Below are 13,753 nucleotides of genomic sequence, written 5' to 3' on the forward strand. Positions count from 1 at the left end.
ATAAATATGGGGCTCAGGATTGGCTTGGGTTTATCGGGCGTGAATGCCTTTATAAATACATCTTGACGCCCTCGTTATGGTGGCTCAACGTTGGCACTGCGTTTCTTTGCCGGTGAAGATCCAACACCCTAGTGTTCTACTAAATACCCATTTAAATCGAGCAAGATTTCCTTTCTGTTTCGTGCTCCTTTTTCGGCTTTCAACTATTAGCCAAATTCTATCCTGCTTCCATGATGCGAAAAGTTGGCGAAAAGAGAGTGACAAGAATCCGGGCCACTCAGGTTGCATTACTCCCCCAGCCGCAAACCCGAACAGAAGAATCACCAGTAACGGACCTCATAGCCGGCCCACAACCTCTCCATCTAGGACCCGCGCCTGGAAAGAGGTCCATCACTTCCTCAACTTCGGAGCACACCGGCAAGAAAAATCGATTGATGCCACAAAGCCCGCCTCGCCAGGAGACTATGCAGTGGCAGAGCATTATCGGTTCGGGCCTGACAGTCCGAGACGAATCTCCTTGGGGTACTTTCAGAAAGTACTACGATTGTGACCTAGCTGGCCCTGTCGCGATATGCGTTCGATCTTCTGGAGACCGCGGTGTCTGGGCGGTGCGCCAGTATCCGATTGAGGACGCTGACAAGATACTGCGGATTCTCCGCTCTATGCGCCATGAGAACCTGGCCTCGATTCGGGAGTGTTTCCGCACTCCCGAGCTTCTGTACACACTGGGGGGATTTCGACCCTCTCGTTCTGGATCATATCGTCGCTTGTAAAGCCTTCCCAGACGAGCAGGAGCTGGCAGCCATAATGTCTCAGGTTAATTCCTCATTCCCCTCACCTATCTGCCAGATGGCCAAATGGCTGATTCCGTACAGTTCGTTGACGGGCTGTCATATCTCATGGCCAACAGTTTCTACCACACATCTCTGGATTGCTCTAGCGTCCTCGTGAATCTCAATGGGCATGTTAAAATCGGTGTGTTAATTTCAATGATACCTCCAAAGACAACCCTATCTAACGAGGCACGGCAGCACGGATCGATTGCTGTGTTATCCGGCAACAGGGCGCAATTCAAGCCAGTGACTTGGCACCAGTCTCCAGAATCATGATGGAATTGATGCAGAAGTATGTCAAAGAAGATGGGGCAGTAGGAATTGATAATCTCGACCGCTTGAGAAGCTGCCCGGCTGCGATCGAATTTCTCTGCGCAACGACCTCGGCAAGCACTTTTCAGGAACTGAAAGAAGTTTGTTTCCCTCGGATTTTTTCCATAACGGTGCTTTCAAACGGTACTAATATTATCTAGCAACGACTGTTGACGCAAATTCCATGCCGCCCAGGGAATCTCATCGGACTTGCATGGTTCGCGTTGATCTCCGCTCGCGCATTCTACTCATACACGCCAGGGCCCATGAAGAACGATTAAAGCAGAAGTCAAAAGTAATATGACCGATGAAAAAAAAATTCAATGCATGGTACGGTAATCGACGATCTTTCTGTTCCTCACTGCTCAAGCTTTTGTTCTGTCTACTATTAGATAATACGCGTTTTGATTTTGATAGAAAAGAGTTGTGTTAATTGCGTCAACAATCAAGGTCTAGCCGCTGTTTTTCAGTGTAATGCTTGGCCCCGGTCATTCATAATGACCAAGTAGCTCATTTGAATTGGTTGACCAGGGAGATTCAGGGATCAAATCGGCAAGTTTGTCTGTCGTAATCGCATTTCAATTGCCCAAACATCACATTTTAACTACTTTAAGTGCGCAGAAGGCAACTCCAACTAGCATCATATGCTCGGGACTACTCATTGCGTTTGCTCCATGCGAACTGCCTATCATTGAATTACTCCGGCTGGTATTCCAGCTCCGAAAGCCTCACACCATGATGCAAAAAGCCCTTGACGGTTTTTCGGATCTGGTCTCTATACCTGCCTGCCGCTGAAACTAGAGATAAATTAGTATACGATAGAATAGAGACAGGCTGCAGTGGGGTCACTCACCCATCACCAAGGTCCGGCCTTGCTCATCGCGAATGTTCGGTAGCCTCTCGATTTGGTCCCCCGATGCCTCGAGCGAGACTATGTTGTCATAATCGGGTACACCTTGGTAAAAGCAGGCTCTTTCATGTTTTCCTATTGGCGTCTTATCATGAGCAAGCCCTCTTTCGACGTAGATTGAAATGCTGAGAATCTGTATACGGTTTTCCGTCAATATTAAAGAAAGTTTCCAATTTGAAGCCGGTGACTTACATAGCCTTTATCTATAATATCGTCCTCCAGGAGGGGGTTGAGCAGGTCCTCGGCTGCGCTGACCATTTCTAATTTGTTAGTGCTGCTGCTGGCTGACCGGAAACGGAAGGGTCTTCTCACCAATTGATTCTATCTGCCATACCAAATGCACCCGACGGACATGAAGTGTACAGGTATTATAACCATGTATCATCTTCATCAGATACGGAATTGTTGCGGCGATCCCGAAACCACTCGCAACCAGTAGCACAGTTTCATACTCGTCAACAATCTCACTGGTACCGTGTGGTCCTGTGAACATGACCAGGAATGGTACAGGACAGCCAGGAGCGCTAGCGGCAAGACTGAGCAGGTCTGATGTCATGCCACTGCGTGGCTGCAAAAACAACTCAATCGTGTCATGTCTTCCGCGCGACCACGATGTGACTGTGAAAGGGTGCGTTTGAAGCCACGACCAAAGTCCAACTGACGGCATCCACAGGTTGATATACTGGCCCGCATCGATCTTGATAGATCGGGGCAGAACGATACGAATCTGGGCCGCTTTTCTGAGCTTAGGATGTGTAAGAGATCCTTCTGGAGTGAAAGATAAAAGGCCCGAGGAGCGCCGTGGCCCGAAAATAGCCCGTTCGTGTAACAGAAGTTAAGAATCTCCAGCAGAGTAGTCAGGGCCAGAATTACCAGCGGCACGTAAAGGTACAATCTTGGCAAGCGACTCTGATCTGGGAGATGTTGCCACGTGCCATACACAAAGAGAGCTGTCAGGGCTTGGTGGCTTCGGAGAGATACTTCATAACACCGTCGGCGAAGCCAGGGGAGAGAAAGGAGGGCAAGTGCGGCTAAAGAGATTGATCCCTATCAGCGTTAGCCCTGAATTCATGACAGCGAGAAGTGTTGTGATATGAGGCTGGTGCAGATCAGGAATCAAGCCGAACCATCGGAATTAACTCCGTGGTGTCTATACAGAAGACCAAGTTGATTGGAAATCAACTTGGCTACACGTTGTATATATAGCCTCATCTTTCCTCCTAGAGTAAAAACACAATCAATACCTCTGAACTACAACAGGTTATGAGCCCGGCAGCAACTCTCGGGTGCCGTCTCTACTCATCTGAGATTCATCTTGACTATCTTAACTATATATCTACCCCGCTTTCACAACCATGACCATGTCTGCTCTGGTTCACGACTCGCCCGACCGAGCCGTCACGGCCATCGAGCCCCTGACAGGAAGCGACAACTTCGCAACCTGGAAACGCCTCATGACCTCCTACCTCAAGGCAAGGTAGGTCTGGGATGTCGTGTCGGGCGACCTTGAGCGCCCTGACTGCTCTTTCAAGTACGCCAAGCCCATTACGGCGGACATCCACCCCCTGGTGGAATCGCACCTCGTGGGGGCGGTGAGGCAACGCGCCATCGAAGCGCGCCTCGAAGTGGAGGTCCAGGCATTCGAGCGCCACCGTGAATGGTCGCGCCGCGAGGCCGAAGCCTACCACACTATCTTCCGGTATCTGTCCCCCCATATCAGTGTCCATGTCGCGGGGCTGGAGACATCCCGGGACCTCTGGAATGATCTCGAAGAACGGTACCGGCGGATGGAACTCGCCACGTTCTGCGAGCTGTTCGCTCAGCTGCGCGAGACCACCGGCGAGCGCTGCGGCAGTGCACGTGAATTCGTCGATCGTGTACGGATGCTAGTCCATCGATTGAATGCGATCGCCCCTGGTTCCATCGGTGACAAAGCGCACATTGCAATCCTACTGACGCAGATCGGACCGGAATACATCCTGATTGTGGATGCGATCCAAAATGACAAGGATCCTGTCAACCCGGCCAATATCGGCAACCGTCTAGCGAATGCTGAGCAGACAGTGCAGCGAAAGGACGCTGCGACATTCCCGCAGCGAGTCTCCAGCGGAACAAGCAACCCTTCCATCAATACGGTGCAGAAGAACACCAAGAAATGCAACTACTGCAAGAAGCGCGGTCATGTAGTTGCGGAATGCTGGAAGAAACAGCGTGAACAACAACCGCCCAGGGACCATGCCCTGAAGACCGAACGGAGTGTTTCCGGCTCACCAAGAAACAACATGCAAAATATACCATCAAGCCAGATGGAAGATCGGCAGGGCCCGCCGACTTTCAAGAGACCGCGGATCAATATCGTGAGGGCGAGGGTGACGACCCTTTATACCCACGCACCGCAACCCCGGTGGATCCTGGACTCGGCCGCCACCAGCCACATCTGCTGGGACCGCAGCTGCTTCAGCAGTCTTCGGCCTCATCGCGAGATGTTGGACACGGCGGGCGATCCAGTGGAAGCCGAAGGGATTGGTACGGTGAAGCTCACGCTCCGGGGGAAGTTCAACCAACCCCTAGTGTTAAAGAATGTATACTTCGCGCCACGCGTCGGGATGAACCTGATCAGCGTGCCGAAGCTACTACGAGACCGCTACTCGGTGGTGGCGCACCCGCAGAACGTCTTTGTGCAACGCCGAGGACGGACGGTGGGGACCGCCTACCATACGGAGGAGGATCTACTGATCCTGCGGTGCCATGTGAGCAAAAGATCCCGAGAGCGAGTCCAACTGGCGAGGGCGCCGGCGACCCATGACCATGCAGATTCCCTGGAACCGCAGGCGGTGGCCATGGACGTCGACGACCCTCAGGAGTCAAGTGACGTAGAATGTACAGCGTCAACCTCTGAACTCGGTGGTGAAGCTCGGATACTCGAAGCAGATGCGGGCACAGGAGTGGACCAGGCCCCCGAAGCGCTGTGGCACGCTCGGATGGGACATCTGAACCGGGGCGACTTGAGGGTGGTCCTCCGGCAGACTGGCACTCCGTACCGACCGCTGACACAGGCGCAGCTGCAGGCAACGCCGCAGTGCCCAGCGTGTATGTCGGGTAAGCAGCATCAGAAGAGGAACTCCCGTGCACGACGGCCACGTCTGCATTCAACGAGAATATTCGAATTGATCCATTCGGACATCATGGAGATGCCGATGGCCAAAGAGGGCTCCAGGTACGTGATCACCTTTACTGACGACTATTCTCGAGGCTCGTGGGCCTATGCCATGAGATGGAAGCATGAAGCGCTCCAGAAGTTCCGACAATTTGAGGCCTGGGTGCACCGACAGTTCGGCGCCCAGATCAAGAGGTTCCTCACCGACAATGGAAGAGAATACCTGCCGATCGGAACACACCTCGAAAGCCAGGGAGTTGAGTTCGACACCTCGCCGCCATACTGCAAAGGACAGAATGGACTGGCCGAACGCACCAACCGCACTATCCGGGAGCGGATCAACACGCTCCTGTCCGATGCGAACCTACCTCCTTCCTGGTGGTTCGAGTTAGTGGACACTGTGGTCTATCTGAAGCTGCGCGCGCCAGCTTCAATCCTCCAGAAAAAGACCCCGTACGAAATTATCTACGGGAAGCCGCCATCACTGTTACATCTACGACGGATTGGCTCCCGGGCATGGGTCTTAATCCCAAAAGAGCATCGAGCAAAACTCGGAGCGAGATCGTCTGAGTGCCGACTGCTAGGTTATTGCGAGCCGAATCAGTACAAGCTCTATGAAATCCATTCGGGAAAGACGGTCTTTTCCCGTGATGTCGAGTTCGACGAGAGGACCCCGGTGGCGCCACTCGTCGAGGGGGAAACAGGCAATGACCACCCGGACAACGCTCCTCCATCGCCCGTCTTTCCATCAATGCCGAGCTCAGCCAGTGGGCTACCTACACCACCTCCATCGCCATTACCTCTGTCAGGTGATAAAGATAAAACGCCATCTGAGCGTGACGAACAGACACCTCCAGTGGTCAATCCAAGCCAACAAGGAACCGACTTGACATCGGATCTTGGGTATTCAATCTATGGTCGCAGACGAAGACCGTCACGGCGCCTCCTGGAATCACTCGGCAAGGTATACTCGGCAGGCACATTGAACACTGCATCGGACAGACAAGTTGACCCGACGACCTTTCGTGAAGCGGTGTCTGGATCAAACCAGCTGGAATGGTGGGCCGCCATCCAGAAAGAATATGCGTCACTTCTCGAACACGGAACATGGGAAAAGGTCCCGCGAAAGGACGTTCCCGCCACAGATCATGTAATTGGGTGCAAATGGGTCTTCAAGACCAAAGCCAACGGAACGCGCAAAGCGCGATTGGTCATTAAAGGGCTACCGGCAGAAACATGGTATCGACTATCACGAAACATTCGCCGCGGTGTCACGGATGGACTCCGTTCGCTGCATTGTTGCCAGTGCCGTGCTGCGCGGATGGAAACTTCACCAATTCGATGCGATCACCGCATTCCTTCATGGTGATGTCGATTCGTCTATCTATATGGAGCTGCCCGAAGGCTTCGAAGAACCAGGATATGTGTGTCGGCTGCGCCGCTCACTATACGGCCTGAAGCAGGCCCCGCGGATTTGGTACCAATGCGTCCACCGCGTCCTGGCTTCTCACGGCTTCACCATGGCCCAATCGGACAACTGTGTCTTCTACAAACCGGACTGTGTCGTTTGCGTTTATGTCGATGACTTTCTTGTTGCTACGGCAAACACGTACGAAATAGAACAAGTACGGCGGGCCTTGCAAACAGAGTTTCGCCTAAACGACCTGGGCACTCCACAATCGTTCCTCGGGATCCAATTCGACTATCACATCGATGGGTCCGTGTCTATTCACCAACACCAGTACATTCAGAAGATACTCTCCGACTTTGGCATGGAGACTTGCCAGCCGAAGTCTACGCCGATGAATCCCAAGCAAACCCTGAACCATCGTCCAGAGGAACCTCCAGACGAGGAAGGAAAAGCTCGGTATGCGACTGCCATCGGTTCGTTGATGTATCTCATGGTTGGCACGCGACCGGATATTGCATTTGCGCTGGGCGTGTTGAGTCGCTTCACGTCCCAGCCGCAATCGCATCACCAAGTCGCTCTGCAGCGATTGCTTCGCTACGTCAAAGCCACGCAATCTCATCGCATTACCTACCGCAGTGGGCAGTTGATCGGGTACACGGACGCCGACTTTGGGGGCTCCGTCGTCACTGACGGAGCATACTCCACCTCGGGCTATGTGTTCCAGCTTGCAGGGGCGCCAGTTTCCTGGTCGTCCAAGAGACAGGGGGAAGTGGCCACGTCTACGACACATGCCGAATACATCGGGCAGTACAACGCTATTCTGCATCTGCAGTGGCTCCGCACTTTTCTAGCCGAAACGCAACTGTATCGGTCGCCGGTTACTAACATCATGGCTGACAACCAGTCCGCCATTGCGCTTTCTCGCAATCCCGAGTTCCACAAACGGACGAAGCATTTCAATGTGAAATTTCACTATCAGCGAGCGGTGCTGGATGCAGGCGAGATTCAGCTTCAATATATTCCAACTGGGGAACAGGCCGCGGACGGTCTCACCAAACCATTGGGACCTATGGCCTTTGCCAAGTTTTGTAGTCTCTTAGGCGTCGATGCTTCAGAGACCTCGAGACACACCGCGTGACAGCGCAGGCGCTCTTTCCACTTTATTTTCCCAACATGGGTTTTGAGTGGTTTTACTGAGGCCTGACTGCTCTGCGCGAGTCCAGTATCGCCCTGCTAGCAAAGCGATTCTGAGGGGGAATGTTGTGATATGAGGCTGGTGCAGATCAGGAATCAAGCCGAACCATCGGAATTAACTCCGTGGTGTCTATACAGAAGACCAAGTTGATTGGAAATCAACTTGGCTACACGTTGTATATATAGCCTCATCTTTCCTCCTAGAGTAAAAACACAATTTAATACCTCTGAACTACATCACACTTTGATGTTCACTTAGATTCTTTAAGTGTCTTGACTCGGTCCACCCAACCCTTCGTTTGGCCTAGCAGGGGGAAAAGTGTCGAATCAGGATAGACCCCTTAACAGGAACTATCGGTAAGCTCAGCTGTCAGTGGTTGATTGCCACTAGAGCCCGTTTCGGAGAGGATCTCGGAAGAGGAGCTTACTAAGAAGCAAGCCCGTGAGTCTGAGTATGTATGGAACAGGCGGACGGATGTACTTAGAAGGGAACAGCTGTTTAGCGATAATCCATTGCTACGTACCAGACCTTACCGATTGATCCATCGTCGACAAATAGTAGTGGAGAGGATATTATGTCAGTGGTAAATTACCACTGGAGCTCGATTTGGACAGAATCCACAAGAGAGGGGCTTACTAAGAAGCAAGCCCTGAGGTTCTGTCGGTAAACGTGGAAAGGAATCTGACTAGCGCAATTTGATTCATTCAAGACCTATGTCGGTGTTCCGTATTGTGTAATGTATGGGTCATTTCTGCCGCGAACTCGTTCACGATATCTGTAAAGTTGTCTTCAAAACCAAGACGGTGACTCCGTACCAAACATAATCAAGGTGTCAGAACAGGCTAATACAGTACGGCATAGTATGCAATGAGTGGGGATATCTTTTCAGAAGGGGAACCAATCAGTAGAATTGACATATAGGATTGATTGAGATCAAAAGAATGGCAGGTAGAGGGTATGTTAAATACCCATCTGCAGAATTGGCTCATAGTCGATATGTGGATGGAACCAATTTCTCCATGTCTCGTAGGACCTATGGGATACTCGAGAGTGACTTTGTGTTGTCTCGGAGCCCCAAAAGTATATACAAAAGGCAAAGGAAAGCGGCGTAAAGAAGAAACCAATAGGAGACAGCTGTAAGTAACTGCTCCACTATTGTCGACAGATTCACATCTCCAAAAAAATCTGTAGATGCGAATTACTTTCGAATTTCAGACTTTGTCTCATTTTCAAGAGAGTTATACTTCACAGCGTGAAGCCATGATTAGTGCTAAGCTCATGTCGCACTTTTAATTTGCGCTTCCTCCGGTAGTTGCCCTCACTATAGTTGATATAGGGGATATGCACCCAGTATGGAGAATTTTGTATCGCAGAGCAGCCGATGCGACCTATATCCTTGCTCGTCGGTCATACATGTGTTGTGTCTGGCAATTTCCCTCCCAATCTGACAGTATTTGTCATTGTAAACGAGGACTGGAAGGATTTAGCTGTAATTTCTCCATTGGGGCCTGTAGTGACGTACCTGAACACCCTATGTCGATAAATTCTACATTGACAGAATGAATCGTATTATTGTCGCGCGATTGCACACACAAACCGAGCTGGCTGGCATAGATACCTTCTTCGCCTAAACTTTTGCCATAGCAATGGCAACTATTCCAAAGACGGAGTTGCGCATATCGGTGATTCGGGATGTTATTTCCAACAGTGCTTTCCAGAATGAGTAGCTGGAAAAAAAGAGAAAATGGGAAGTACATGTTGAGGATTTCCTGTTAAAAAGATTCCAGTCAATAGGAATTTTCAATCGGAACCTTCAAATTCTCAGGGCATTCAGCCCTCAAATATAGATCGAGCAGACCAAGAGGCTTGCCACATTATAACATGCATATTTCAACGCGCATAGAATGGATGGAGGGAGTTGGTCGTTCAAAGCCAGTACAATCTGGTCATCAAGGATGAGGTTTTCTCAATACAACAAACAGGCGTTGGTAGTATTCGATGAGTCACAGTTTTGATTGCGAAAATATCGGTCAATCAATTTAATAGTTGAGAGTTTGGTGAATTAGAGCTGTGACCGATCTTTGGTCTACCGTTGGAATACTGGGCCTGACCATGGATGCATCATGTTTAACCTGTCATGACTGGATTATCAACGACGCAAGAATCAACTGCCTTGAATATGATCCTGGTTCACGAATACAAAATTTGAAGTAATTTACTTCTATACATGTTTTTGATAAGTCTACAAAGGAGAGATTGACAGCCCCCTCATCCGCCAAATAAAAAGTAACTTTTCATCATGGCCGGTATGGATATCACAAATGACGTCCGAGTTGGCCAAGGCATGAAAGAAGGCCAGCTGTCTGAATTCAAGTTGGATCAAACGCTTGAGTGCGACAGTCCCATCGGCGTTGGCCGAAACCCCGAGAAGAACCCCCCTAGTGGTAGGTAGCGAGGCCGCGATGCCTTCTCAGATGCTTTGAATACTTTGGCTGATAATTTTTCTTCTACTCGCAGTAGGAAACATACGAGCGAGTCATGTCGGTGAACGAACCTTATCAGCGCGTTATGAGGGACTTGACAGATCTTGAGCGGGAAGATCCAAATTTAGCCTTCCAAGGAGCGCGAATTTTGGGTCTCTACCGACGTCTTTGCAGGTCATGCGTGTCCAAGCACCTCGATGGCGAGAGCCTCGAAAGGGACAACCAAACATTGCGAGAGGCTAACATGCATCTGAACGACGAAAGAGATGGACTTCAACTCCACCGTGACGAGCAGCAGTCTCGATTGCTTCTCTTGGACCGAGATTTGGAATTGTCTCGATAGCGATTGATCAGCATTCTTAACGACTGGAGCCAGTACTCTCGCGGGGAGCTGACTGGTCTGGCGGGTCTTGAGTAATTTTTCGGGCTTTCGGGCATACTTTTGGAATCGCCACTCAAACGAGACTGGTGATGTTCATTAGGTACAGGTGGAACATAGTTCTGGTTCCGAGCCAGCGAAGAATCGCTACCTCCAAATAGGTCTACTGGAACATATCTCAAGCTACTAGACACTCGCTACTCGGGTATGTAGCTAAAGCATTCTATCTCTTTCTGTACAACGCTGCCAAAGGCCGTCCCCTCGAAAGTAAGTGATTTACTGCAATGTAAAAGTTTTGAGCATACACCAACTGTTCAGGGCACTCATCATACAGTAAAAGAGGAAATCAAATCTTTGCATGAAGCTGAATATGCGAGCTGTGGGTACCAAAAATACCTATTCGTTCTAAGCATTGCCATTTCAAAAATGATTCCTATAAAGCTACGTCCAATTCCTGGGAGCAATTACAGTTCTGGGGAATGCTAATGTGATCCTTCCAACCGATTGTCTCAATAGCTAGGGATAAATGGTATTCCTTATCTGCTCCTAGGATATCTGGTGCCATAACGGGTATTTATTGACAGGCTGGTGCAAGAAAGGAATCGTAGGCAACCAATCTTTCGTGGCTTGTAAGCTTGCAATGATGATGCATTTGCCGATGCCTTTATAATCTAAAAAAACTATTTATATGCTTGTTCCCGGATAATTGTCCTATTGTTCCAACTCTTTTTACCTACTCATTTTGAGCTTTACCCAAGCCCCTGAAATCTTGCAGCTTAAGCTTTTGGCAGATTTTCATCCCCACTTCCCCATTTGGCTACACCATGTCTCAGTATACCGATGCATCCAGTATTCTTTTACGCCTAGGAGTCTTTCTCCTCACCACGATTTGGCTACTCGTCGCTGCATTCAATTCCGCCACTGCTCGCTTTGCAGATGTTTTACGAGACCAAGCAACAGCTGGCCTCATTGAATCCAGCAACCAAATCCTGTACGACACATTCAAAAAGCTCATGAGTGACTTTCGCAGCGCAATGATCATTGTCGCAATTTCCTCGGCTCTGTTTTCCGTGTTTGGCGCTATACTTTTCGCCCACCCAAGGTGGATACGAGAAAGGAGAAGCTCTGTTGATAACTTCTTTTTCAACCAGTTCTTCTTCGGAGTAGCTGTGTTGTCTTTGGACCAGTTCTTCTTCGGAGTAGCTGTGTTGTCTTTGGGTGGATATATTATGGACCAGATGCATGGGTTTCTTGACGTCTTTGCAGCATTGGACGACCGAAGCGTCGTTCCTCGTTGCAGCATTATATACCATGGAGCTTTTGGACAGATTGTGTTTGGTGGCCTTGTGATTTTGACCAGCCTCATGAGCTTCGGGTTTCTTTTCTGTATTCGTTAGCAGGAAATATCGAGGGGCTTGCGCAGGCAGTATACAGACAAGTGGCATGAAGATACAGGTCCATGGATATCAGTTTACTTCTCTCCTCTTCTAATGAAACAAGGAATGGAAAACTAAGGAGTATCTGATATACGGAGAGCCGAAATTAGCAAAATAAGGCAGAAGCAATGTGATTTTGTTTCATTGAAGCACCAAATGTGGAATCCTAGTGACAAGGGTCTTGAAGAAGAAGGGAAGAATAGAGTGCATCAACTAATTTACTCTAAGCGGTCGTTCTCGAGACTATAGGTGTCATGTGTGGTATTAGAATTCAAGGTTTTCATTTGGCGAGGCGAGTATCTCGGTATTAGTACATGCAGCCTACTACTTCGCGAAACGGATTCGTTGCATTCCGATTCTGTATCTCCAGTTGAGCTCCCAGATCTACCTGGAATTCCCGCGGAGATTATGGACGAAAAACCCTGGATCGAGGCAGGGCAATGTAGGCAAAGAGGAGTGCGGCGACATCATGAACTGCTGAGTGTAGGGAAGGGACTCCAAGCGGGGCCACATGAACAGTCGGAAACGGGCAGTCTGTGCTGCAGAGCATACTCGTGAGATAATTTCGAGAATCTACTTGCGCACCCGAGACAGATTCCCCATCGCTGTCTCGAATCGTGGTAGGAGAAAGAGATGCTCACCCATCAACTCATCGCTGTGGGAGTCAAATCTTGAAAGACGAAATTCCACCCAGTAGACTTCCTTTGAAAGCAAGAAGGCGGAAAGGTACCCAAAAATTTCCTCCGCCCTGGTAGATGGAGACAGAGGATCCGGACCTGTCCACGGAAAGCTCTGGTGGCTTTCATGATTCGGATAAAAAACACAGTCGACCAAAGATAGCCCGTAAACCTCGGAGATGGAGGCCCCTGATAGGTTAAAAGGATTTTGCTTCAATCCGCGGCGGTCGGTAGCAAGGCAGGGGGGTACAGCGGGTACGTTAGAGGACTCCTGCCAAGCTGCGTGGATGTCATCATCGGAAACAAAGTCGAGAGATCTTCCGCCTTTTCCGCGAAGGCTGATCGAGGCCATTGTGGCCCAGCAGACTAGTTTTTTTCCGAATCTGCTTGCGACTGGCGCCGCTTGCGGGTGATCGGTGCCATAATATGGGGATAGTAATGCAAGAGTGTTTTGCATAGATAGTCCGAGCAGCTTGGGAGAATTTATAGAGAAGCAAAAAGGGGCCCGGCGTGCAGCAGTCTGCCGTATTCTAGCTCTGTTATCGTAACGCCATCACTTCAGTGGCATGTTATGGTAGTTCAATCTGAGACCGATCGGATCGACCTCCTTAGTGAGGACATGCACGAATAACAGTGCCAAATATGAGTGCTGTCCCCGGTCAGCCGAGATGAGGCTCCATACTCCGCTATATTATGATTGTAGGCTAGCCCGGTGGAGAAAAGGCGACGTGTGATGCAACGGGACTAATGCGCCATTGTACCTGTAGTACATATTCGTCTGGCAAAGCTGACGCCAGCTGACTGTGCAAATGCGTGGCTTATTGACGCGCTTGGATGATCGGCTGAGCCTCAATTCAACAGCTCACCTGTATATCAATCAAAGTGTAAGTTTGCGATCGGTGAAGCTTCGGTGCAAAACATGGTCAGTCGATGCGACTGGAAACGGTCCCGTTTTAAACA

At 49.9% G+C, this 13,753-nt stretch overlaps 4 protein-coding genes across 4 annotated transcripts; 3 read left to right on the forward strand and 1 right to left on the reverse strand.

Moving 5' to 3' along the window:
- Positions 1-233: 233 nt before the first annotated feature.
- Positions 234-773, forward strand: N7533_006521 (uncharacterized protein; the record flags this gene model as incomplete). The annotated part of the gene is made up of 1 exon (XM_057103171.1): positions 234-773. The coding sequence occupies one exon, from the start codon at positions 234-236 to the stop codon at positions 771-773; it is 540 nt and encodes a 179-aa protein (XP_056958128.1).
- An 84-nt stretch (positions 774-857) lies between these two features.
- On the forward strand, positions 858-1,426 carry N7533_006522 (uncharacterized protein; the record flags this gene model as incomplete). Its single annotated transcript, XM_057103172.1, has 3 exons — positions 858-975; positions 1,032-1,246; positions 1,307-1,426. The coding sequence occupies 3 exons, from the start codon at positions 858-860 to the stop codon at positions 1,424-1,426; spliced, it is 453 nt and encodes a 150-aa protein (XP_056958129.1).
- A 415-nt stretch (positions 1,427-1,841) lies between these two features.
- Positions 1,842-2,611, reverse strand: N7533_006523 (NADPH oxidase family protein; the record flags this gene model as incomplete). The annotated part of the gene is made up of 4 exons (XM_057103173.1): positions 1,842-1,942; positions 1,999-2,188; positions 2,248-2,315; positions 2,368-2,611. 4 exons carry the CDS (start codon positions 2,609-2,611, stop codon positions 1,842-1,844), a joined length of 603 nt encoding a protein of 200 aa, XP_056958130.1.
- A 799-nt stretch (positions 2,612-3,410) lies between these two features.
- N7533_006524 (uncharacterized protein) lies at positions 3,411-7,761 on the forward strand (the record flags this gene model as incomplete). Its single annotated transcript, XM_057103174.1, has 3 exons — positions 3,411-3,527; positions 3,588-6,362; positions 6,415-7,761. The coding sequence occupies 3 exons, from the start codon at positions 3,411-3,413 to the stop codon at positions 7,759-7,761; spliced, it is 4,239 nt and encodes a 1,412-aa protein (XP_056958131.1).
- Between the last annotated feature and the right edge of the window lie 5,992 nt (positions 7,762-13,753).

The sequence above is a fragment of the Penicillium manginii genome, assembly GCF_028828005.1.
Source record: "Penicillium manginii strain IBT 31320 chromosome Unknown utg000005l:1.0-5665137.0:1.0-5668048.0, whole genome shotgun sequence".
In the NCBI taxonomy this organism is placed as follows: Eukaryota; Fungi; Ascomycota; class Eurotiomycetes; order Eurotiales; family Aspergillaceae; genus Penicillium; species Penicillium manginii.